The sequence below is a fragment of the Rhamphochromis sp. 'chilingali' genome (assembly GCF_963969265.1).
Source record: "Rhamphochromis sp. 'chilingali' genome assembly, chromosome: 1".
Classification (NCBI taxonomy): domain Eukaryota; kingdom Metazoa; phylum Chordata; class Actinopteri; order Cichliformes; family Cichlidae; genus Rhamphochromis; species Rhamphochromis sp. 'chilingali'.
Genome location: NC_137929.1, coordinates 22,072,997 through 22,095,945, shown reverse-complemented (window position 1 = coordinate 22,095,945; position 22,949 = coordinate 22,072,997). Strand labels below are relative to the sequence as shown.

The window sequence follows — 22,949 nt, the reverse complement described above, 5'->3', positions numbered from 1 at the left end:
AGAAGACACGCAGGACTTTTGAAAGCTTCTTAGAAATCACGTTTACATTGCAAATGTAATTACTGAGCAACTACAGTGTGTCATCGTTTCTTGTGCGGTCTGGACCCGGCCACACTTTTTATTAACACCATATAGGATGTGTGGCCTGGTCAGGCAGTCTGCCAGCTTTAACCTTGGATGTCCCGTCAAGCCTTGCTTTGCATCTATGGATACTTCCCACAACCTCCCTAATGGAATTAAAGCGGTTTCCTTTCGTGTAGGAGTTTCTGTCAAAACACTCCCACTACTATGCTGAGAATAGATCCCCTGTTTACAAATGTGCAGTTTTTGATGACGAGAACAGGCTGGCGCTGCTCCAGTTCCCCTTCCTGTTAAAGTCACCTGAAGTAAGACTTCAAACAGATGTGCTCGTGAAGCGGCTGCTGTTTTGATGTACCATTTGTCCAGCTCGAATGTTTACAACAGGTTTTGTTGTTGTGGTCTTCTTTAAAGCTCTTATGCGGGGCAAATAAGGTGTTCATCCACCCGACCTGAGTGCACCTCCTAAAAACAAGTACATCATTCACTGTACCTGCGTGATGGATGGGACTGAAATTCATAGCTCTCTATTTGCCCTGTAACATGTGGCATTTCAGTTGTTTCTGCCCGTGAGGGTAACGTCTCTTTTTTCCAGTAAGCTGACAATTCCTGAAACTTCTGTTCCTCGCTGTGATTGGTGGACAGTTATCTTTGGCCACATGGCCACAGGCTCGATGTCGGACAGTTCACGTTAGCGACCTCCACGCTGCTTCTCTTTTCTTCGTGCATCCTTAGTCTGCCATATACTTCCAGGCGGTTGAATGAGCTGAGGTGCTTTGTAGTGCAGACACAGTCCTGTAGCACTCTTTGCTTATGATTTGTTCTTGTGGAACATCAAAGAACTTCTAAGCATTTGAAGTTTGTTGCATTCCTCCTCCAGATGGTTCAGGATAACGTTAACGCTACACAGTGGAAGGAACACAGTGTTCATGCGAGTATGTTTCAGGTGGCGATTGAGGGAGCGCTCGATTTGCTTTCGCTTCGCCTTCTGTCGGTGGTGCACACATTATCAATATCGCTCGATCGTGTTCGTTTAATTCCGGGAAGCCAAAATCACGATTGAGATTAAAATTCGATTAATTGCGCAGCCCTGCTGCTTTTCTTAATGATTTTTCTTAATGATACTTTTTCTTAATGTATGCTTGACATAAACTGGAGATATACTGATGAAGTAAATTTCATTTACCTGATTCCATTGCTAATGTTACATGTAATCAGATTAAGTCAACATTTTGGGTGTAAATAGTTTTTTTTTGAGTGCAACCTTCCTGGTATCTTGTAAGAATCTGCTTCACCAAATTTGACGAGTAACTTTGCGTTAGCACTTTACGAGAAAGTGCGTTCAGATGATAATCAGTGAAATGTGTTTGTTGTTGTGTGTTTATTTTATGACTCACTTGGGCAGAGTGCCAAGTGTTAACTGTGTGTATTTTTTATTATTAAATAAGTCCCCGTAAAAAACGAGTACAGAGCTGTTTTATTGCTGTTTGTAGTTAGAAAATACAGACGTTCCTTACACATCACTTGCAGACAGTCATAAAATCACTTGTATTCCCTGCAATCCACCCACCACGTTTGACGCTTGGATGAAAGATTGATGAACAGACTGACAGAAAATTCATGAGTTGTTAGTAAGAAGCTATAGTGGTGAAACCGTGCTGGGGGGCTGCTGAGAAAGTGAGTGGCGTGTACCAGTTGTTATCTGCGTGCACTGATCAGTGAAGAAGAAGAATGCCTTACATTTTGAGGCATGTTTTTCTGCAGGTGAACGCAGGCCCCATGGCGTATGCCAGAGCATTCCTGGATGACAGTAAATCCAACCAATCCGGCAACAAGAAAGTAAAAGAGCTCAAGGATGTTTTCAGGTATATGTCTGCTTTATGAGTAGAAAAAATCGCAAGGGGCTTATTGGCTTACCCTCACTTTAACTTGTTGACATAATGTCTTTCTTCTGATTCCAGACGTTTTGTCGAGGCTTGCAGCATGGCGCTGGACATAAACGAGCGTCTGATCAAAGAGGACCAGTTTGAGTATCACGAGGGCCTGAAAACCAATTTCAAAGAAATGGTAAAAGAGCTGTCGGACATCATCCACGAGCAGGTAATTTTATTTCCCCGAGCGCAACTCATACGTCATTTGTCTGTGTTAGGAGTGGGAAAATCCCACAGTGCATTAATTTAACCTTTATATTTTGTTCCGCTTTGAAGAGGTGTGTGGCAGAGAGGTTCCTGCAAGGCAAATCAAAATGTAGTTCACTAAAAATTTATTTTTCCGCTTGCGGTGCACACAGGTGCAATCAAAATGACCACACTCATAATAAGGTTTGAAGACAAAAGTACCAAATTTAAATTTGGCTGCAACCTTTTAAGGTCATTAAATGGTTCAGAAATGCACCGCTTCCAGCTCTATTGCCACATTTGGATCCTGCCCTGATAGTCCTGTTCTGACTGCCTACAGAAGCACTTTGTTGACACGCTCTGGTCTACCGTTTTTAAACCGACTTAAAACCACTATCTTGAAACTTGAATATCACTTTTGGGAAGCAGAACAAATTCCCATTTGGTAAGTGAGATCTGGTGGTGAGCCACAACTCACTATCATATCCAGATACAACAATGTGTGCACAATGGCATTTATGAAAATGTCAGGCCTTTGTACTAAATGTTTTCCCTGCGATGCATCAGGGCGCCGCACCACCATTTGATGTTCATTTTCAAAATCATGGTAAACAGTCCCATGATGACATAGGCAGCAAAGGCACTCATGAGCCTTTTGAACCTTCCCATTAAATAATGGAGGTCGGAAAGACGTACAGATCATGTCTGTATCAGGTCAGTCGGTCCATGACCAATTCTGGACATCTACACGACGTCCAAGGTCAGAAAATTGGACATCCTGCCGTGACCCAACTTGGACGTCAATATGACGTTCAACATTTGAACGTTGGACTCGGAAATTTTTTGGGACATCATGTGGACGTCTATGACAGGGTTAGGGAATTTACATGATTGTTAAATGTAAAATCTTTTTATTTACATTTACAACATGGATTATTTATAAACAAACACAATTTATTATGCGTTAGCCTACTGATTTATTCAGTACATGTGGGTTGGTTTTTTTGTTATTGTGGTTTTTAATTTTCCTGCTTTAACTGGTTTATTTATTTTAATTCATCAACTTACTTGTTTGTAACCAGTTTAAAACTGGGATTCATTATTTTTTTTAATATTAAAAACTTTGAAATATATGTTAAAATATAAAATAATAATGGTTAAAGTATTTAGAACAATGTTGGAATTCATTTCAATAGGAGTACAATGTGTTTAACAAGTTCAAAAGTGCATTTGCATTATATATAGTTTGTTTTTATTTTAGTGAGGTTGGTATCCTGTCTTATTGTAAAGAGTCTTGTCAGAGGAAGTGAGTGTGTGATCGGAAGTAGCACTGGGAGGAGTTGTGATGGAAAGTCCGAGAAGTTCGTGCGAGTGTGTTTGTATGAACTGGACTATCTGCTCCACAGTCTTTGTCGATGTGCACGTTTTGCAAACTGTCTGTGAGAAGCTCAGGACATTTCTGCTCCCCGGAGCAGCTGCTCACTGTTGTTTAGTTTAACAGCCCATCTGGAAACATGGGAATACAGAGTCTATACATGTGGAAGCATTACGAAAACGATATCGAAAATGAGTCTAAGTTTGACATTTAAAAGGCGTCCACAACGACCATGTTTGGACTATAAATACCCCGAACACGGAGGTTGTATGGACATCAACACTAGAAGTATAATAGACGCCTGCCGTTATAAAACAACCCCTTCAGTAGAGCAAAATTGTATGTCCAAAAGTGACTTTGTGCAGTGGGTTGTTTCTGGGTCGTTGCTGGACAGCTGTCAGGTGCAGGATGAAACCACGCAGCTGTAAAAGGTCAGAACAGGACTTCCAGGGACCGATCCCAATTCACTTCAGAAAGAGTCTGTCTTAGAGTCTAAACCTTTATATGCTGGACACACACTGAAAGATTCATGTGTAAAAGTCACTTCCTGTTGCAATGCCTGTGTGCTGGATTTTGCACCGGTGTGGAGAGTGGATATCTGAAAAGCTGGGCAAATGTCCACATCGGCAAAAGAGCTGCCTGTTTTTAGGCTGATATTCAGAGTTACCCTAGTCAGGGTCAACAATGAAAAACTGTGCTTCATGCTCGATATAAACGGGAATGCTGGTGCGCTTATCATTCAACGTGAGCCAAGTTAAGTTTCATGAACACAGGCCTGATTTTGTGAAAGCGTATGTTGAGATTATTTGACCCTTTCGGTTACATAACTCACAGAGCGGTTTTCAGAAGCAGACTTTTGATTCCTCATTTTCACCACTGGGCACAACCAAACTGGAAGTGAGATGTGATGAGTGACAGTGGGAAGAAACAGTTCCTAGAAAAAATTATTCCCAGCGTTACAGAACACTGCTTGTGTCCTTTGCCTTCTAGTTGCACGGTCTTCAAAATCCTTGACAGTAGAATTTAGGCTAAACCAAAAAATGTTCGGCTTAAAAAAACCAAATGAGTCGGCTCTTGTGAAACACGTCTGTGTTGCAACTGTAACAGCGATAAATGAGTTTTTATGCATGAAAAAACTGGTCGGTGTTGCTCATCGCATTTGTGCATTAGTTTGACGTCTCTTCCCGTAAATGATAAGTCATGATGTATTGCTGCACAGCTGCCACACATCCCGTTGGTATTGTTAGGCCACATTTTCATTTGTTTTTGTGCCTGCCGATTTTTGATGCAACCAAACTAACTGGTCTGACTTTTTCTCTCCATTATGCTGGCCTTAAGCTTTAAGGAAAAAACCCAAGGTAATGTGCGACTGTGTGTGATTTTGTTTTTTTTTAAAGTATGTGTTTGATTAACATTAATGATGACTGTGCACTTTTGCGGTTAATTTCTTCCAGACACCTTATGGTTAAATCTAAAAGTAATCTAAATACATTTATCTGGATCCCCAAAAACATTCCAGCAGCAATCGATACCTGGGTGGTTAATAGTCAGGTCCTAATTAGAAATAAAACGGGATTAAAAGGAATGGATCCGACAAATGCTTGTTTAATGTCAAATAAAATGCATTCAGCTGGAAAGATCTTTATAATGCATTCAGAGGTTAAAAGTGGTTTGGCAGACGAGACACATTTTGCACACAGTTACTTCCTCCTTTGACAAACTTGTCAGATCACACTGGGACACACTGTCATCAGTAGCACTACTGATGGCGCTGAAAACCATGCAAATGAGAGACATCTTTAATCAAATCCTGTTTACAGTCACACTGGTGTCCTGGTTAAGGTTTGACTATTTGCGTGTCCGCATATGTAAAAACAGAATCCCAATTAAAAAAAAGGGATCTTCTGCCATCTGAATTATTCCCAAGCAAACTAGACTACAGGCAAACATACCATCCACTTGGCTGCCATCTGTCACCTTGTGTCTTATGTCACATGGGTGTGTTTTTAGTAGGAAGGCTTCTCTCCTTGTTAGAATAAAACAAATATAGTTTTGCACTGAATGGTCAAAGTTTTGATCCTGTTGATTTGAGGCGAGGTGCTGTTGTTGCGGGGTCATCGACAGCTGGGGAACACCCGGAGGATGCTGTGCAGCCTCACTGACTGCTGAATCATCTGTGGAATAAAGAAATATTTGCTTTTGTTTGCTTTACTGTTGCACCTTTTTTGTAAATATTCCTCGACATAGCTTGTTGACCCATATGGAAAAGATAGATAGATATATCTTATAAAGTTTGTATCTGTCTTGTGCGAAACTTGTATGAAAAGCATACAAGAGTGAAAACAGATGTAAGATCCCTTGAAAAATTATATAAATGAAACTTGTATGTTTTGGATACTTACTAAAACAATATATGAAAGTGGCCACTTTCATGAGTAAATCATATAAGCCTTATATGATTCACTATATGAAGTAGGCCACATCTTATGCAAGTATTTCATAAGTTTTTTCTATTTCTTTTCCATATGGGGAGGCTCAAATAGATCATAGTAATGCCAAGCTGTCGACGACCTTCCTCTGATTTATGAAAGCTCTGACACTGCCTGGATGAATATCTGCTAGCTAAAGTAATTTTTATGTTGTTGCATTTTATCTTTAATAAAATAAATAAAGTGACATGCATTTTAAGTCGATAAGACATTATTCTTCATAACCTTTTTCACTAAGAGTGCAGATTTTAGTGACATCACCCTTTCCAGTGTTTAGTTTTCATTGGAATGACGGATGATGTTTTTGACTTATTACAGGGCCTCTTAGTTAATATTATTCTATTATTTTTATATGAATATTTTTTAGATTATAAATATATATGTCACCGTATGTCAAATTTTTCAAAGGGAACCTATTGTGCTCATTTACATTCTTGGATTCTATTAAAGCAGCTTTACCTGAAATCACAATTCAAGTTTGGGCAAGCACTTGGCGACAGCGGGAAGGAAAAACCTCCTTTTAACAGGAACAAACCTCCAGCAGAACCAGGCTCAGGGAGGGGCAGCCATCTGCTGTTTTTGGACAGGATTAAGACACAAGACAAAAGAACCCTTAAGCCATAATGATCCACTTGAGAAAAACACCATTGGGCATCTTTCTTGGCCTTCACATAATAATTCTGATTGTAAAAGTAGCAAACGGGACAGGCCAAAAAAAATCCTTATTTTTCTCATGCGCCTTGGTGAAGCACTCTCACTTTAAACCTACTTTCTTCTTATTGCAAGACTCTCAAACATAAAGTTTCAACAGCAGGTGGGTGGGGCTTCTGTGAGCACAACCGCAGTTGTGTCCTTGAGAAGATCAGTTCTCACTGACATCACACGGAGCCAAGATTTAAAAACAAAACAAAAAACAGTCTGAAATGGAGCATTTTAAAAGGTCTTGCACAGACACTGACTTCATTAATTGCAATTTAGGATTATTATGAACATGCATGACTGTAACAGTGTGCACAGTGTTGATGTCCTGACAATGGCTAGTAACTCTTCCTACTCTGCTGGAGAGGAACTCTTTGGTTTTATGGTTTTGTTGCAGCAAAAACCAAACACAATGAACAACAGAGTTAGAAATTGTGACCGTCGTTGTCCTCGTTTCATGCTATTTGTTTAGAATTAATTATATATATATTTTACATGCTTCATTTTAAAAGAAAACAATGTCTTTGCTGCGGTTTTAAGTCAAGCTTGATTTACAGTACCACAGCAGCATAGACCCTAAGCTCTTGAACACTCTGAATGGTTCCATCCACCCTGTTATTTTCCTTGTGTCATTAAAGACTGCTGGTGTAAAACCCCAGCTGAAAAAAGAGATTATTATTATGCTAAAAATATTCAGAAAGTATTTTTAAATCAAATTAGTAATTTCTTGATGATTATTAATTGTTGTCCTGATGTCTTTCAATCAGGCTTTCATCAGTTTCACAGAAACTGCTTTTATATGGATTCAGGCAGACTAACTACCCTGGTACTGTTAGAGCTTAGTGCAGCATTTGACACTGTGCATCATAACATACTATTAGATTATAACATTCAGTTGGTCCCACAAGAACAATCCTTAAATGATTTAGTTCATACCTTGAAGGTATAATTATTATTTATTTATATAGATTATTTTGTCTTTATTAATACTTCTCAGTTGCATAAAATACTGCGTGGAGTCCCACAAGGGTCCGTTCCTGAGCCACTTTTGTTTAATCTGTGTATGCTTCCTTTGTGTGACATCATTCAGGAATACAAGTCAGCCTATCATTGCTATGCAGATGATACTCAGATTTATTTGGCTATCTATGTTTGTGCCTTGAAAAAGTGAAAACAAAACAGAGATTATCCTATTTGGACACAAGGATACACGATTGCAACGTGTGGGAAAAAATCATGGAAGAGAACCTTAGATTCACTGAGCGTATTGGGGCTGTAACTAAATCAGCTTTTTGGCATCTCACAAAAGTAGCTAAACTGAGAGATTATGTCCTCAGCAAGATCTACAGAAGCTCATTCATGCCTTTATTTCTTATAGAGTTGACTTTATTGGCCTGGCTAAAAAGACTACAAGACATTTACAGTTAGCCTAGAATTGTGCTGCTAGAATTTTAACAAAATCCAGGAAGAGAGTGGATATCACTCCAATTCTCAGCTCCCTGCATTGCTTCCATTAAAATACAAAATTCAATTTAAAGTTTTTTATTTTAAATAAAAAATAAAAATAATTTTTTACTGGTTGTTAAATGTATGCCTAAGATGTCTAAGATACAGATGTGGTAGGCTTCTCCAAGATCTGGTCACCTAGTGGTCACAGAGCTTAAACTAAATGGGGTGATTTAGCCAGTGTGATGCCCAAAGCTGGAACCAGCTGCCCACTGAGGTCAGGACTTCTCCAACTGTATCCATTGAAATTAAAAGAAGCTAAACCAGCTTTATTCACTATTGCTTTCAACTAACCGAGTAGCTGTTCCATCATTGTTACCATTGTCGTTTTTATTTATATTATTTCTGTCTTCTTTTTTTAAAAATCCTGTTATTTTTGTTTTTCATTTTTCTTGTAAAGCACCTTGAATGACTGTAGTGTTTGGTTCCATATAAATGAAATGCCTTGCCTTGCCTTGCATGACCTTCTCAGAAAACTATCTGCACTTTGTGGCAACACAGTACACAAAAACTGTGTTTTTGCTGCTTGGAATTAATATGCTTCATAAACACAGTTTATTGATCAACCATAGAATAATGCATCCGTTAAACACAATGTTTTATCCTGTAAATGTATCTAGCTTGCTCACAGTGCCATTAAGCCATTATTCTGCCAGTGCAGACTTATGCCATTTTCACATCTCCCACAGTCTGCGCTTTGACTCAGTACATTCTGAAATATTCTGCATTTGACAAAAAGTACCCCACTGTTGAAGATTATGGCCAAAATTCTGATCTTAGTCTCTGGTGAGGGCAGGGCGATGCAGGTGCACCATCACCCACTGTGGTGTAGGCCACTGTGCAGTACTATAAAGTCCAGCTTTAGTGTGCACTCAGCTTGCATGTGAAGAACACCAACTCACAGTACTCAAAGTGTGTGTCTGACACTGATTGTGCTTTTGTTTTGCTTTGACCCCAGATATACCCGGAGGATATGATGCGATCGCTACTACAGAACTCCCTCCATGTGTTCCGTGCCATCAGCGGGACGTCCACTGACCTCGGTTGACCTCCTGCACACCACCCTCCGTCTCTTGCGGCCACCCACACTTCTGTATATCCTTGCACTTCTCCCTTGAGGACCTGGATTGGTTTATAACAAGGAATTTGTCAGTGCAAATCTGCCCAGCTATGCATGCCAAAACATTCCCCCTGGTGAAGATGCCATTTGGCTATCAACGGCATCTTTGCTGGATGTGCAGTGGACGGTGGGGGTAACAGCTTGCGGCACAGCACTCAGATTTAGTCCTCAAACCACAGCAGCAGTAATTCTGAGAATGTATTACAGCAACACCATTTACGTGTCTGCATGTCAGGTTTAGGTGTTACGCTCAGCTGCATTGCACTTTCCCCCCCCCCACCTTTACAGCAAACTGCCAGACTGACTGCTGGTTAAACAGTTTTTCTATTTTCTATTTGCAATGCCGCCCTTTAGATCTATGCAGGACACTGCGCTCCGTCCCAACTTTTACAACTTGAGTCACCTTTTTAAAGACAGTAGCACCTTTAGATTGCGTCTCAGTGTTTGTGGCGAGAGGTTTCGTGCTACCATACCGGCTCAACTAGTTCAACTCTTTTATAAAAGGCACTAACCGAAAGCATTTCGAGACTCTGTCTGGCAAAGGGTCGATGTTTATGTGCTAGCAGCGCATTCCTGACGACTGAGGAGAAGGTGATAAACAGATAAGTCACAACTAAAGAGCAACAGCTTATAGAGCATCAGGGCAAAGTTACTACCTTGTTTATTCAATGGCAGGCCTCTTGTGACTGCTCCAAAGTCACAGTGAAGACAAGACAGAGCTCAGGGTTGGAATAAATCTGACAGGAGTGGCTTGTGTAGTTTAAAAGTTGTCAAGTGCATTGTTAAGACAAAACAAAATCCCTTTGGAGTAACAGTGTTCTGGACTGTGCGCGCGTGAATGCATAATATAGATTGCTAATTCTATTACAGCTTGAAAACAATCATTGAAATATTATTATTTTTGGACATTTGAAATGAGAAATTGACAAAGCGATGACAGCGTTGTGATGAGATTTACTTCAGTGCATTGAGTTATTAAAGACCTGATTTTGGATCCAGTGCCTTTGTGCTCTGTCTTCTGAAAAGACTCCTTTATCTTGAGTAATAAGAAGCCTCACATGCTGGTTATTCACAGTATTTCACAAGTGCTACACTGAAATTAGCAGACAGATAAATAATATTTAAGCAGATGTACATAATTTGTCAACATGCTGTAAAATAAACTCTGTATCCATGTATGTTTATATGTATTGTATGTATGGTGTATTATTTAGCCACTTTTTTGGACTCTTGTTGGTCCAGAATCCGTCCTAGCAGAGATTTCTGTTTGTCATTTTTATTGCATTGTTTACTGAGGTGAAGCTGCTTGTCAAACTTCCTTTGTAAAATCCCTTTTTCAATAAAACCTGTGGGGGGGAAATACTCATTGCGTTTGCCTAAAATGATGTTTGAACTTAAAGACAGTAGTTGAAAAGATCTCTGTGGGGCTTTTTTAGTATCGCTCATACATTCTTTCTCCGCAGATGTGGCTGAGGACGCCGCACTGGCCTTTTAAAGCCAACATAAACAGTCTCCCAAAACATTTTCATTTCCATCACAGCTGGGAAAGCACAGGAGGAGCGTATACAGGCTGTGTTCAGTGTAAGTACAAGCAAAACCCAGTTATCTGGATATTATTTAAAAGGCTTTTAAAAAAAGAATTGTCAGTAACTGAATCAAACGATGAAATGAGAAATTTGATTTTTGCTCATTTAATGTCAGCAACATTTTTTTTAAGAGAAAACATATTTCACCAAGACAGTACCAAAGCACATTCCTCATATATATACCAGCCTCGCTTCATAAGTTAAAAAACAAAAGTTGTTAGGTGTGACACTGCCTGTCAGCAAGCCTCATTGTTCAAAACACTTGAGCCATCATGAAATGAGGCCTGGAACAAATCCTACATGAGACGATCATGATAAAACTTTCCAAATGCATGAAGACGTAGATGATAAAATTATTCACAAATCACTGCAAGTACAGCGTGCAAACAAAAAAATGTATGGCTTTTGTCTGCACACTCGATTCTGCTTGTCCTAGTGAGAAACAGGGTTTATGACTGGATTATACTATCACGTCTCACACCACACATGAAGTGTCGCAGCAGCAGCTCGCTCACAGGTTTTGGTTTTTCAGGCTTCATGCGCTCTTTGGAAACCCTCGCTGGGGTTTGCTTGTTCCTCTTTCAACCACCGGCTGCTTTCTGCATGTTGAAACAGGCGAAATCCACCACAAAGTTTTCAGCAGTTTTCTTTACAACCGCAATTACTGTAGCATTAATTTAGTCTAATATCATCCACGGAGGCTTTGAGCTTGACCCATAACCGAATAAATCTGAAGTCTAACACAACTATCTATGTTTTTCTTGGCCTTTCCTGCACCCGTGTTATCAGTTTGGCCCACTCTATATTGTTTGTTGCAGCATAAAGCCATTACCACATAATAAGCTTAATGATTCACAGACTCATTTAGGGCCTGACGACTTCCTGGAGGAATGGATGGACACTTGCGGTTTGATATATCGCACTTAAGATCACACGCATGCGTAATGTTGCCCCCATTAAGAGAGCGACGGGAGCAGCTTCCTTTATTCCCCAAAACGATTTGTTGTATGGACGCTGGATTCCCGTTTCCGACAGCGTTTGGTAACCGAGGCTGACGCATTTTCACTCCGTGACATGTCGTAGCTTCGTTGTCATTACAGTTTCCTCCCACTCGAAACAACTCCGCCCCGACCTTCCCGGTAAGGTTCAGTGGGCACGGAGACAGTTAAGGTGTAGCTGGAGTTTTGGCTTCGTTTTCTCGTTTCCCGGTTTCCATTCACTTTTTAGAAAAAAAACAACCTTTTTTTCTTTTAACCTAGACGGTCTGTCGCCGGTATTTTTTCCTTTTACATAGATATATATATACATTTATTTTCTACTTTGATTCCTAGAGGGAATCAAACGAGCTCCTGAAACGCTTCCAGGAATAAAGTCCGGACGCTTGGAGGCAACATGACTGTCGCTCAGCAGTTTTTCATCTTTCTCTGCGCGACCACCATGACTTTCAACTGTAAAGCAGGTAAAACACTCATTAGTTGTTATCCCAGTTTTAATAATAGTCTACATCTAAAAATTGTTCGGTTAAAGGGAACCTGTCGGTGAGCGTACCCAGCCCGTCAAACCAGACTTTAATTAGCATGTTTTAGACGCACGCGCGTTATTCGTTAACCGAGCGTCTCGAGCTCTCTAACAACTTGCTATTTATTTGCCAATTAAATTAAAGCACTTTTGTGGTTGTAGTTTGTGTGTTTTTGCCCTTGTAAAAAATAATAAATTAACGCATAAGTCAGATAATATTTAAATTTTAAATGTAAGTGCGTATTTTTATTTTTATTTATTTATAGTTATTTCTGTCTCCGCTTTCCTCTCACCTTATCCGGGAATCCCACCCTGAGGTTTCTTCCTCTTCAAGGAGCATTTCCTTTCCGCTGCACTAATAACACTTGGTGAAGTGTTACTTTAAGGGTCTTGACCCTATTACACCAAGTGGTATTATTACTATTATTATTGTTGTTGTTATTATTGGCATGTAATGAATTATTGCTATGAATAAACGAATTGGAAAGCACATTAAACTTGACCTCGGTGGTTTTGCGTTGTTAATTCTAATCCCCAGTAACAAAATGTGTTAATGTGTTAGGGTAGTTATCTCCAAGGATCTGGCTAATTCAGAGAGCTCTTTGGAACACATTCGCTGATGTCTTTCTGTTTGAGTATAAATTCAGAGTATATTTCTTATTCTTATGACTTCACTCAGTCTCCCTCGATTTTACCAAGTGCACCTTAACGGTTAGTTTGCGCTTAAAGAGGCTGTCTTTCACTTTACAGGTGCGCAGCGCAACCAGTTGCGGGGTAACCTGCGCAAGTGAAAGTGTAACAATGACAGAGCTGAGGCAAAATTTAAAAGGATGTCTCATAGCATTTAAATTAAATCATCTCCCCCATTATTTTTGATTCCAGGACATCTGTCTAAGATATGATATCCCCCATTATGTTGTGTCACTTTGCATAAAAAGCCTGTGCACATATACTGTAATCCGAAGAAAACGTCAGCGTCACATTTTCAACGCCGAGCAGCTGCACTTTATTGTGTGATTGTAAGATAAATCTAAAGACGCATTCATTTTTATGACAAATGAATTTAAAATGACACATTCATATTTATAATCATGTGTTTAAAAACTACTAGGAATCACTGCTGTCCTTTTCCATGCCCAGTGTGGATATCAGCGCATTTTACTACACCCTAACACTCCATGTGTGGGTGGTGCCGAGGACATTTTGCATATGATTCAAGAGCATTTCCAACCAATCTAATAGTAAAAACAGAGGTGGAGGGGGAATGTGAGGAATGTCCTCCAGTTCATGTACAGTCAGGTGATTTTCATGCTGGATATTTCCCTGATTTGGCGCAATTAAATGATTTCATTTTTCCTAGGTATTCCTAGGTGCAATGACATTTTCCGTGAGTTTGCTGGTAATAAATCTGATCATCTGTTTTTGGAGATGACTTTGCCAAATTACTGCCAATCAACTACCATTATTGCATAACAGAAGCACAAAAAATGATATATATAATGATGTATAATGATGACAACAGTTACAGCTTTACAATCTTCAGCTTCAGTCCGAGGTATTACAAAACACATCAGTGTCACAATGAGTGTCACAAGGAACTAATTGCAGACTGCAGCGAGTGTTGTGAAAGAGTTCGTGGGAAATGTCATTTCTGGCTTCGGTGGTAGCCCACCACGATCGTTTCTGAGCAGCATTGATCATTTATGCAAAGCTGGGAGTAACGGCTCTTCTTATACCTGCAGATTATCAACTTCCCGAACCAACAGATGTGACATATAGGTGGGATGACCAATTTCAAGTGACCGTGTCCTGGTCCTGGAAGAAGCCAGACAATCTCCCGAAAAACTGTACAGTCAAATATGCAGTATCCAGATATGAACTACCGCAGTCAGTTGAGGTAATATTGAACTGAAAGCCAGCAGTGAGACAGGCTGACATTAGATTTGTGAAACAAAGTTTTAACCTGTATTTGGTATTAGTTCTTATTAATAACTGTTTTTTCCATGTGTAATGACAGTTTTCAAATCTATAAAGAATATCCACTTGACCTATCTGGCATTTTTTTCATGTACCATAGACCTACTATCATCAAACGTATGGCAAATTAGTCCAAACATGTTTAATGATAATATGAAAACAAACAAAATATTAATCAAATTCTAGTTTTTCACAATGGTGAATTTATTGACCTGATAAGTTAAAATAAATAAATAAATAAAACATCATTTATATTGAACAATACAGCGCTGTAAATAACCCTAAAGTTAAGTTAAAAAAACACAAAAAGCGTCATTTATCTAAAAAAATGTTTTCTATTTATGAAAATAAAGTGCCCTTAAAGTGGATATCAGACAGAGTGCTGGAGAACTAAGAATTATTTAAATTTCACTAAATATATATATTTTTTTTTTCCAGCCATTGCCCCGAAGCCTAGTTAATCATTTCACAGTGAAGTACTTCACAGAAGATGAGCACTCTGATCACTGGAATATCAGCATTCAAGCTGTTCTAGATCCTGTGTGTAGTCACTGGAAGGAAAGCAGACCTGTGATCAAAACCATTAAATCTTCAAAGCGCCGCAGTAAGTACCAGAAAGCTGAAATGCTGATATATAATAACTTAAGTCCTTCTAGAATAATTTTTTTTTTAAATATATATCTATGTGTGTGACTTAATTCTTTTGTTGTACTTACAGCTGAATTGGTGACGGACTTCAGATGTTCACTTGAGTCTCACAGAACAAAGTGTTTCTGGAAACCAGTCAATGAGTCAGTCAAGCTGAACATCAGCTACAGGTGAGCATAAAAGCTGCAAACAACAAAAGAAATGTAACGCAGTCTCTGTGTGGAGCGAAATTTTATCTAAAGAAAAAATATAGGATTAGTGCCGTGAATCAGCACATCATTAGTCAGGGGTTCTGTGAAAATGAACTACTGCAATACATTTCTGTAGCAGTACTCTGTGTATGGATGTTACAGAGTGACAAATATTGGACAGCAGTATTTTGTTAAAACCTGCTTGTGGCTTCGTCAGAATCTTGTGCCGATTTGAATTATTTAACATTTCATCTGAATATTAATCTGGGAACTTTGAAGGAATCACATGAGTCACTGGCTGAAGTGAAAAAGCTTTTTATGTTTTTCACTTCTCTTGTTAACTCCTCATTCTGTTATTACAGGACTTCAGAGGAACATGATAAAATCAGAGCATGTGATGGGTCCACCAGCCATGAAAAGGATGTTTGTTATCTAAACGTGAATAATCTTAACTTTGGCATCTATGTGCTCGTGGAGACTGAAACTGGACGCAACACCCTCAAACCTAAATTTGGTTGGTGTTATTTTTAATTTTTTTATTGTTAATGTCATTCCAAGCTGTGAAAATGAATACGAAATGTTAACGTTTTTTGTTTTTTTTTTAACAAGTGTTTTGTTATTTCCTCAGTGATACCTTTACCAAAGATGAACATCGCAGAAGATAAAGGCTATCTCGACCTGACATGGGAAGATCGAGGTCCGGCTGTTGGAAAATGTGGATTAAACTATAGTGTCTGCATCACCGAGTGCAATAAAGTCAGAGTAAGTTCTCACATTGTGACGTTCTGCTTAAGTGTTTTATGAGACGCTGGAATAATCTCATAGCTGAACATTTCTATCAAATATCAGAAAAAAAATTATTTTCACATTTGTCTGTCTTAAATCCAGATATTATGTCAATGCTACAGTTGTTCCATACTGACAAAGTGCAACATTGGTTTTGTGTGCTTCTTATTTTTCAGACTCTCCACACTAAAGAGCCACCTCTGAAAATCCTCTATAACAAAAACTGCCAATACAAATTCCAATACAGTGTGCAGACTGATCAATACTGCATCCCTTTGTCCAGTGACCTCAGTGAAGTCATAACTCACGGTAACTGTCTAACCAGTATTACTAATTATTAATATGAGTATATTTAAATAATTATATTTACATTATCATGAGATCCCATGATGTGCACACAGAGTTGTATGTTCGTGTTTTTATCATGTACTAATCACATCACTGACAGCATATTGATTCAATGATTCAAGTTTCACTTCATCTTTAAATTTTGTGTCAAACTACATGTTGGTGCAGATATTGTAATGTAGGCCAAATCAGCGTGAGGCTGCAATCGGAAATGCACCAATTAGTGTATAAAGTTCTGTGGGTGGGTGAAGTCGGGTCATTTTAATAATGACTCATCATCATCAGGAACTTCGTTTACAAGAAAATAACTCACAGTCACTTGGACACAAGGAATCAAAGCAACACTGTCGTATACTAAACAGTATATTTTAAGGATCACACATTAATCTTACACACTCCATAAAACAAATAAATAACTAAAATGCCTGTGTCTGATGTTGCAGTGTACCGTGCTACAAAAAAGAATAGTTTTGCAGGTGCTGGCTCACTAATTCGAGCTATGTTGTACAACAGGAACACGGCTAGAAGCAGAAAATCCCAGCATTCATGTGATGGGTGATTGAGCTATCTGTTAGTTAATGAAAGCTCTATACAGCCTTGCTTTTTAGCTGTTCTCCATCATGTCTAATGGCACATTTTAAAATGAATTTACAAAAAGTATTGTTTGTAAACTTTGGAGCACTGAATTTGGATCATCAATTAGAAATTAGACACTAGCAAACCACTGTGATACACAATATTATGTGCAACACAATGTGCAAAAATGTTGAAAATCTCCTAAAAGCTTTACCAGGAAGTCTCTCTTGTTCACTCCAGGGGAGAATAGGTCTCCAGATGAGATGCTGACTGTGATCGCCATCGTCGTCCCAATTATTCTTTCTGTCTCCGTCATTCTGTCCTGCTACTGCTTCCAGAGGTATGTGCCAGAATGATTTCAAAAGTGAATGTTTGTGTGCAAGTGCAGATTTTGCAAAATCCATGTTTTAAACAATGGTTTTGCACAGCATACAGTATTGTTGAGTTGATTTAGTCAGTGTCAAGAATGATTTGTGCAGTAGCCTCATTGCACTCAGAGAGACATTAAAAGACTAATGTCAAAAGAAGCTTCTCCTACTGCGTCTGTCAAGCAATAGTTAACCAAATAAACACTAGCATGGAAGCTACCTGAGGAGGTTTCTTCTTGTAAAAGTTTTTTCCCCTCCTCACTGTCAGTAAATGTTTGCCCCGGGGAGAGGGCTGAGTTTCTCTTTGCTTTTCATGTAGTGAAAATATCTCCTGATGTGACTTTGGTGTAATTTGATTTTATAAGAAAAGAAGATAATAGAATTGATAGACCATGGCGAGTGGCTACTCTTGAGGACTCTTGAGGACTAGTGTTTAATCAGTAAACAGAATGACGATGCCTCTGAGTGGAAAGGTTGACAAAACTGCCCCACCTGTAGCCACAGGCAAGTAGGTGTGGCCTGCAGCAAACACGTAGCAAATAGCAGAAGGCTTAGTCATAGGCCCAAATGATTAAAAACTCTCACCCTCTCCTGCCAGACTGTGCCTTTATACACACAGACACAGCAGAAGTGAAAGCACTATAACCTCCCATAGTGCTATGAACTCATATGACTTAGCAGCTTAGTTTATTTACTCTAAGAAAAGCTTTCACACATTTTTATATCATAACTTTATTGAGTCTGTGGCGTGATCTATGTGCAGGGTAAAATAATAAAGGTTCAGACTAGAGCCTGGCCTATGCAGGATCTTTAAAACTGATATTCATGTTTGGTATTTTAAAAATCAGATATTCTGTTTGTTGTCAAAACATAAATAGATTTCTTTTACATTTATGTAGTCACTTATTTACTCTTTTGTGCTCTACATGACTCTGGATAAGCTGGTTGTTGTGTTTGTGATGTGTTGCCAAGAGGGAAGATTCAGAGTGCCCTCTGGTGAAGAAACTCTGTAACATCATGGCATGGTTGTGGGGTGTTTTTCCCATGTGTCATTTACTGGCCGCTATTAATGCCAATGCTAATAGATAGGCAAGTAGCTAATATCAGCTGGTTATACTGAGACCTAAAGTGATTCTCCCAGCACAACAGACTGGTGTGTCAGGTAGAGCTGCATCGATAAAATAGGTAAAAATATGACCTACTCTGCCATTTTCCAGCTGTGGATTTGTATTCATGGACCTACTCGACTAGCTGTGCATGATCCATAGTTGGAAATAATATTTATCTAATACTGGAGCTTCATATCGTATCTGTGTGAACGTCTGAAGTTACAAAACATACTGCTGTGACAGCCTCTTTCTGCCCTCATCCTGGCTATAGAATTTGAATATTTTATTACTACTATAGTTTCTAACTATTTAGCACTAGCTTGTAATGAGGAGTGAAGGACTGTTTAAAACTGCTGCTTTAGCAAAAGTAGCAAAAGAATACTTCACATGAAACTGTATTACTGTAAAATTGCACATAAAGTATCAAAAATCAAAGGATTTACTTTGCAGAAATATGTTTCCCATCAGTGCTAAATGAATTAATATTATTGCTGCAGATGTTTAAGGTTGGACTTATTCTAAACACTTTCTTTCATATACATGTTCTGTTTAATCTACACTAATGCCTCATATCCTATCAAATCATAGGTTTTCATCATGATTTTAGCATGTATTTTAATATTCATCTATTCAAAAAGAATCAGAGCTGAAATGAAAGACCTGAGCATGGTCTAACTTGATTTAAGAAAATATGTGGGATTAAATAATTAATGAAAAATGAAGGTTGTGTATTAGTAAAATAGCTGGGTTAATTGTACGTTAGGTCAACCAGGGGGTTTCTCAGAGATATTGAAAGGCACTTTCAATATCTCTGAGAAACCCCCTGGTATAAAAAGTTAAAAGTAATAAAGTTAAGCAAGCTGACCAGGTGATGGTTCTACCGGCACGGTAGAACCATCACCTGGTCAGCTTGCTTAACTTTATTAAATTTAAACGTTTCTTACATCACGCATGTCGGCCAAAGTGGTCACTAAGAAAAAAACCTCTTCTCTTACAATGATAAATGAGAGCGCTAACTCTTATTTCTACAACTCTTATTTCTGGTAACTGATCTCAGAGCAGTGAAAGCAGAGCCAGCAACAGCTTAGCTAGCACGCTAATGTTTTGTCAGTCTTCCAACAAACACCAAAGATTTACCCACAATGCACATGTACAAAAAACTAACCAACTGCAAGCTGCTGAACACCTACCAGTCCAGATTTCAGTGGCTTCAGTGTTAATTGTGCTTCCAGAGACCATATCCACTGGTGGCCTCAAGATGGCAGTGGTGTAAAGGATGGGTCCAAACATGCACGTTTGAGGAGAGGTCTGCTTTTTACAGTTCACCTGACATGCTCTGGGTGTGTTGTTTGTCCTGACTGAATGCCAGTGAATCATGTAAAAGGTGCAACATGTTTTCAGATAAGATTTAAGATCTTTAATAATTAGTTAAAAACTTAAATAAAAATATAATATTTTTCTTGATAAGAATTAATGACAAAAATAAAGACTATATACTCCTATAGACACTGTCCTGTAAGAAATCCAGATTTATAATAAATGTTGATAAAACAGCAAACATGCAGACACACAGAAATAACACTAGACCTTCAAAGAGTCCCTGTTTTTTACACGAACTCCACCATCTTCCTTTTCTGCTGCTGTTTTCTTGGAGAAGGTGAATTGGTTCACTTCAAGACATAAAAACGACTCTGCTTTGAATCTCAGTTGGTGTTATCTTACCTGGCTAAAATACTGGAATAAAAACCAAAGAAACCTAGTTCTCACTTTTGGTTCTTGAAATCAATGAAAGAACTTGCAGGTATCTGTACTACTTCCCTGAAAAGTATTTGAATGATGGTTTAAATTTTCCATATGACGTTGTGTAACATGATTTCACACCACAAGGTACTTCCAAGGTATTTCCAGTGTCAGAGTCATGCCTAAACATGATGTGTTGGGGTTTTGTGTGTGTGTGTTGCAGGAACAGGGAAATCTTTTGTCCCAGGATACCTGATCCTTCAACAATATTCAAGGAAATGATGATGACTGGAAACAGAGATTCTAAGGTATATACTTGAAAAAAAAAGTCTAGTCAAATGCTCTTTCTGTCCTCATAAATACTCATTTTTACACTGCTGTGTTTTTCAGTCCATCCCTGGAGATCTGTACAAAGCGGAGCCAGAATCCACTGAACACATCATCCTTGTATCTGAAAACACAATTCCTCAGGAAATCTCCTAATCACACATGTTCAGAGGAATGCTCGCAGTGCAGATGGACTTGAAGGAACATATACATAGTAACTTAACAGCAGGTTGAAAACATTTAGTTTCACTTGCCTTTTTTCGGTTGAAAGTTTCATACCTGTTGCAGGTTTGACGTGTGCTGTGGGGCACCTCTGCTGCACTGGTGAACACCTGTGTCCGTGTTTGCATAAAAAGGAATTTCACCTGCTAATAAGTAACTCTGTGGGACAGTGCAGATCCACGCTGATTGAGCGTGCTGTGGACAGGATAAAGAAATGCAGTAAATCTTCGGAATTTGCTTCAGAAAAGCTGCCCGACCGTGGACCCAGAAATGTGAGTGGGATTGATATCCTCATGCTGAGGCAGAGGAAGATAAGGGGAGGCTTTGCATTCCCGTTGGAAAGAGAAGACCAGAGGAGGCTGATTAATCTGGAAGATGTTCTAGTGGTAACAAGAGCTGACTTTTCCCTGGATATCTGCTGTAACTCATAAAATGGAAAGAAAAACAAGTGTAATCTTGTCACAACATGAACCTTATTTCTACAAATGAAAATTTGACTGCCATCCGGAGTCACCTGTGCAGGAATTAACTAGGATGCAAGGTTTTGGTAGCAAAAAAAGCCCCAAACTGTGGAAAACACGTCGGGATGAGAGCACACTGCTGGGCTTTAGTGCTGGGTGACTGCGACAGCCTACGTATACTTCTCTGTTTTACCATTGTTGGTGCATGTGAAAAGAACTTTCACCTTGTCAGTCTAAATATTCACTTGCATGAACTCTGCTGGCAGACATGTTTTGGATGGCATTTTCTTACTAAAGTTAAGCTGTATAAAAGATCTTTGATGTGTGGCATTAAGAGTTTTCTGTCTTTGTACAAAACTTTCAAACTTTGTAAAGAGAGAAGTGATGTAAGTACTCCAAGAACTGTAAACATCTGAACATATAATAAAATAATTACAAACTTCGACGTCACACTGTCAACTCCGTGCAGCGCTATTTTGACTTGGCATTTAACACAACCAAATGGAAATATCACCTTGAGAGGGAAATGCTCTTCCTTGAAAAGGAAGGAAGGAAGGTGAAGTCCAAAGTAGCTCCAGGGGAAATGGGGGCTTCCAACACAACTTTTGAGCTTTAGAGACTTTTTGAGACAGATTAAAAACATGGATTTGTTTGGGGGAGGGAAACATGTGTGTTGATCTGTGTTTTGGATGTGATAATGTGGAACCCGCTCAGCCTTTCTTGTAATAGTTGCTCAAACAGAAATGAGCAGCTTGTCTCAGCATCTGGATGTGTGTATTTTCAGTGAGCAGGTATTAACCTGAATCATTAACATGTTTTTGTTCCTGAAAGACGGAAACAAAAAAAACCTACCCATTGTAGATTAAACTGGAGGTTGCAGGGGGAGATACTCCCCGAGGATAAGTACAGAAGCTCAGTTTTTCAGCTCATTCTTAAAACAATAGTCAGGTTCCTGTATGAGCACTGAAACAGGATCTCATGATGTAAGTGAAGAAGGGCAGAACAATAACGCTCTTTCTAAAGCTTATATGAGGCTTCAGACACTGAGTTTGGGTTTTTTTTTATCATTTTTTTAATGATCAACCTATTTTTCCCTTTTTGGCTGCTGTGAAGTCATAGCAAACAAAAATAGGCTTTAAATAAACTGACGCATTTGCGTGAAATCTTTAAAAAGTGAGGCCATTGCAATGGAGTTGTAAACCTGCACTTTGTTCTACTGGCCAGCAGGGGGAGTTGCTGCAAAAACAAGTGTATAAAGGTTTTAGGCTGGGCATGTGAATACTGTATGAGCACACAGTGTCTGTTTATCTGTCAGATCCAGCCCTGCTCAGCTGATTTCAAAACACTGAGGTGACAATGACAAAGAACTTTTTTACCCCACTAAACCATGTATTGTGCCACAGACGACAGTCCATTTTTATAAGTCTTTGCTTGAAGGTATGAGTGGCTGTCCATGCTCTTTCTCTGCCTGGAGAACAGGGTCGGACATCAGTTACTTCATTGCTTACACATAGCTAATAGTGGGTTGAACCTCTTTTTGCCATCAGAACTGCATCAGTTCTTCATTGCATAGATACAAGATGCTGGAAACATTCATCAGAGATTCTGGTCCATATTGACACAACAACATCAAATCTGCAGCAAATTTGTTGGCCGCACATCCATGATGTGACTTTCCTGTTTAGCCACATCCCAAAGATGCTCTATT

At 39.0% G+C, this 22,949-nt stretch overlaps 2 protein-coding genes across 5 annotated transcripts in view; both read left to right on the top strand.

Moving 5' to 3' along the window:
* The window catches only part of dock11 (dedicator of cytokinesis 11), a 79,611-nt gene extending 68,850 nt beyond the window's left edge, over nt 1-10,761 (top strand). For 2 of the 3 annotated variants that reach the window (XM_080906108.1, XM_080906107.1), the window contains 3 exons: nt 1,843-1,943; nt 2,040-2,178; nt 9,223-10,761. In XM_080906108.1, coding sequence (XP_080762234.1) covers nt 1,843-1,943; nt 2,040-2,178; nt 9,223-9,312 — 330 coding nt within the window. In that variant the 3' untranslated portion in view covers nt 9,313-10,761. Of the gene's footprint in view, nt 1-1,842; nt 1,944-2,039; nt 2,179-4,908; nt 4,929-9,222 lie in introns of all 3 variants that reach the window. The other variant, XM_080906109.1, reaches the window with a different exon arrangement.
* A 1,171-nt stretch (nt 10,762-11,932) lies between these two features.
* On the top strand, nt 11,933-21,681 carry LOC308412054 (interleukin-13 receptor subunit alpha-1-like). Of its 2 annotated transcripts, XM_080906135.1 has the most exons (11): nt 11,933-12,109; nt 12,302-12,429; nt 14,231-14,385; nt 14,904-15,069; nt 15,184-15,283; nt 15,667-15,818; nt 15,933-16,066; nt 16,267-16,399; nt 17,255-17,354; nt 20,455-20,539; nt 20,622-21,681. In XM_080906135.1, exons 2-11 carry the CDS (start codon nt 12,363-12,365, stop codon nt 20,712-20,714), a joined length of 1,185 nt encoding a protein of 394 aa, XP_080762261.1. In that variant the 5' UTR covers nt 11,933-12,109; nt 12,302-12,362; the 3' UTR covers nt 20,715-21,681. The 2 variants fall into 2 exon arrangements, with proteins under 2 accessions (XP_080762261.1, XP_080762260.1); XM_080906134.1 differs by lacking the exon at nt 11,933-12,109 and having other exon boundaries at nt 12,119-12,429.
* The last annotated feature ends 1,268 nt before the right edge of the window (nt 21,682-22,949 follow it).

What these genes read in the sequence shown, in the direction of transcription:
- LOC308412054 (XM_080906135.1), top strand. Translation starts at nt 12,363, where the DNA reads ATGACTGTCGCTCAGCAGTTTTTCATCTTTCTCTGCGCGACCACCATG. An exon ending in TAAATCTTCAAAGCGCCGCA is followed by an intron (nt 15,070 to 15,183) that starts GTAAGTACCAGA and finishes TTGTACTTACAG; the next exon opens with CTGAATTGGTGACGGACTTC. An exon ending in CACCCTCAAACCTAAATTTG is followed by an intron (nt 15,819 to 15,932) that starts GTTGGTGTTATT and finishes TTATTTCCTCAG; the next exon opens with TGATACCTTTACCAAAGATG.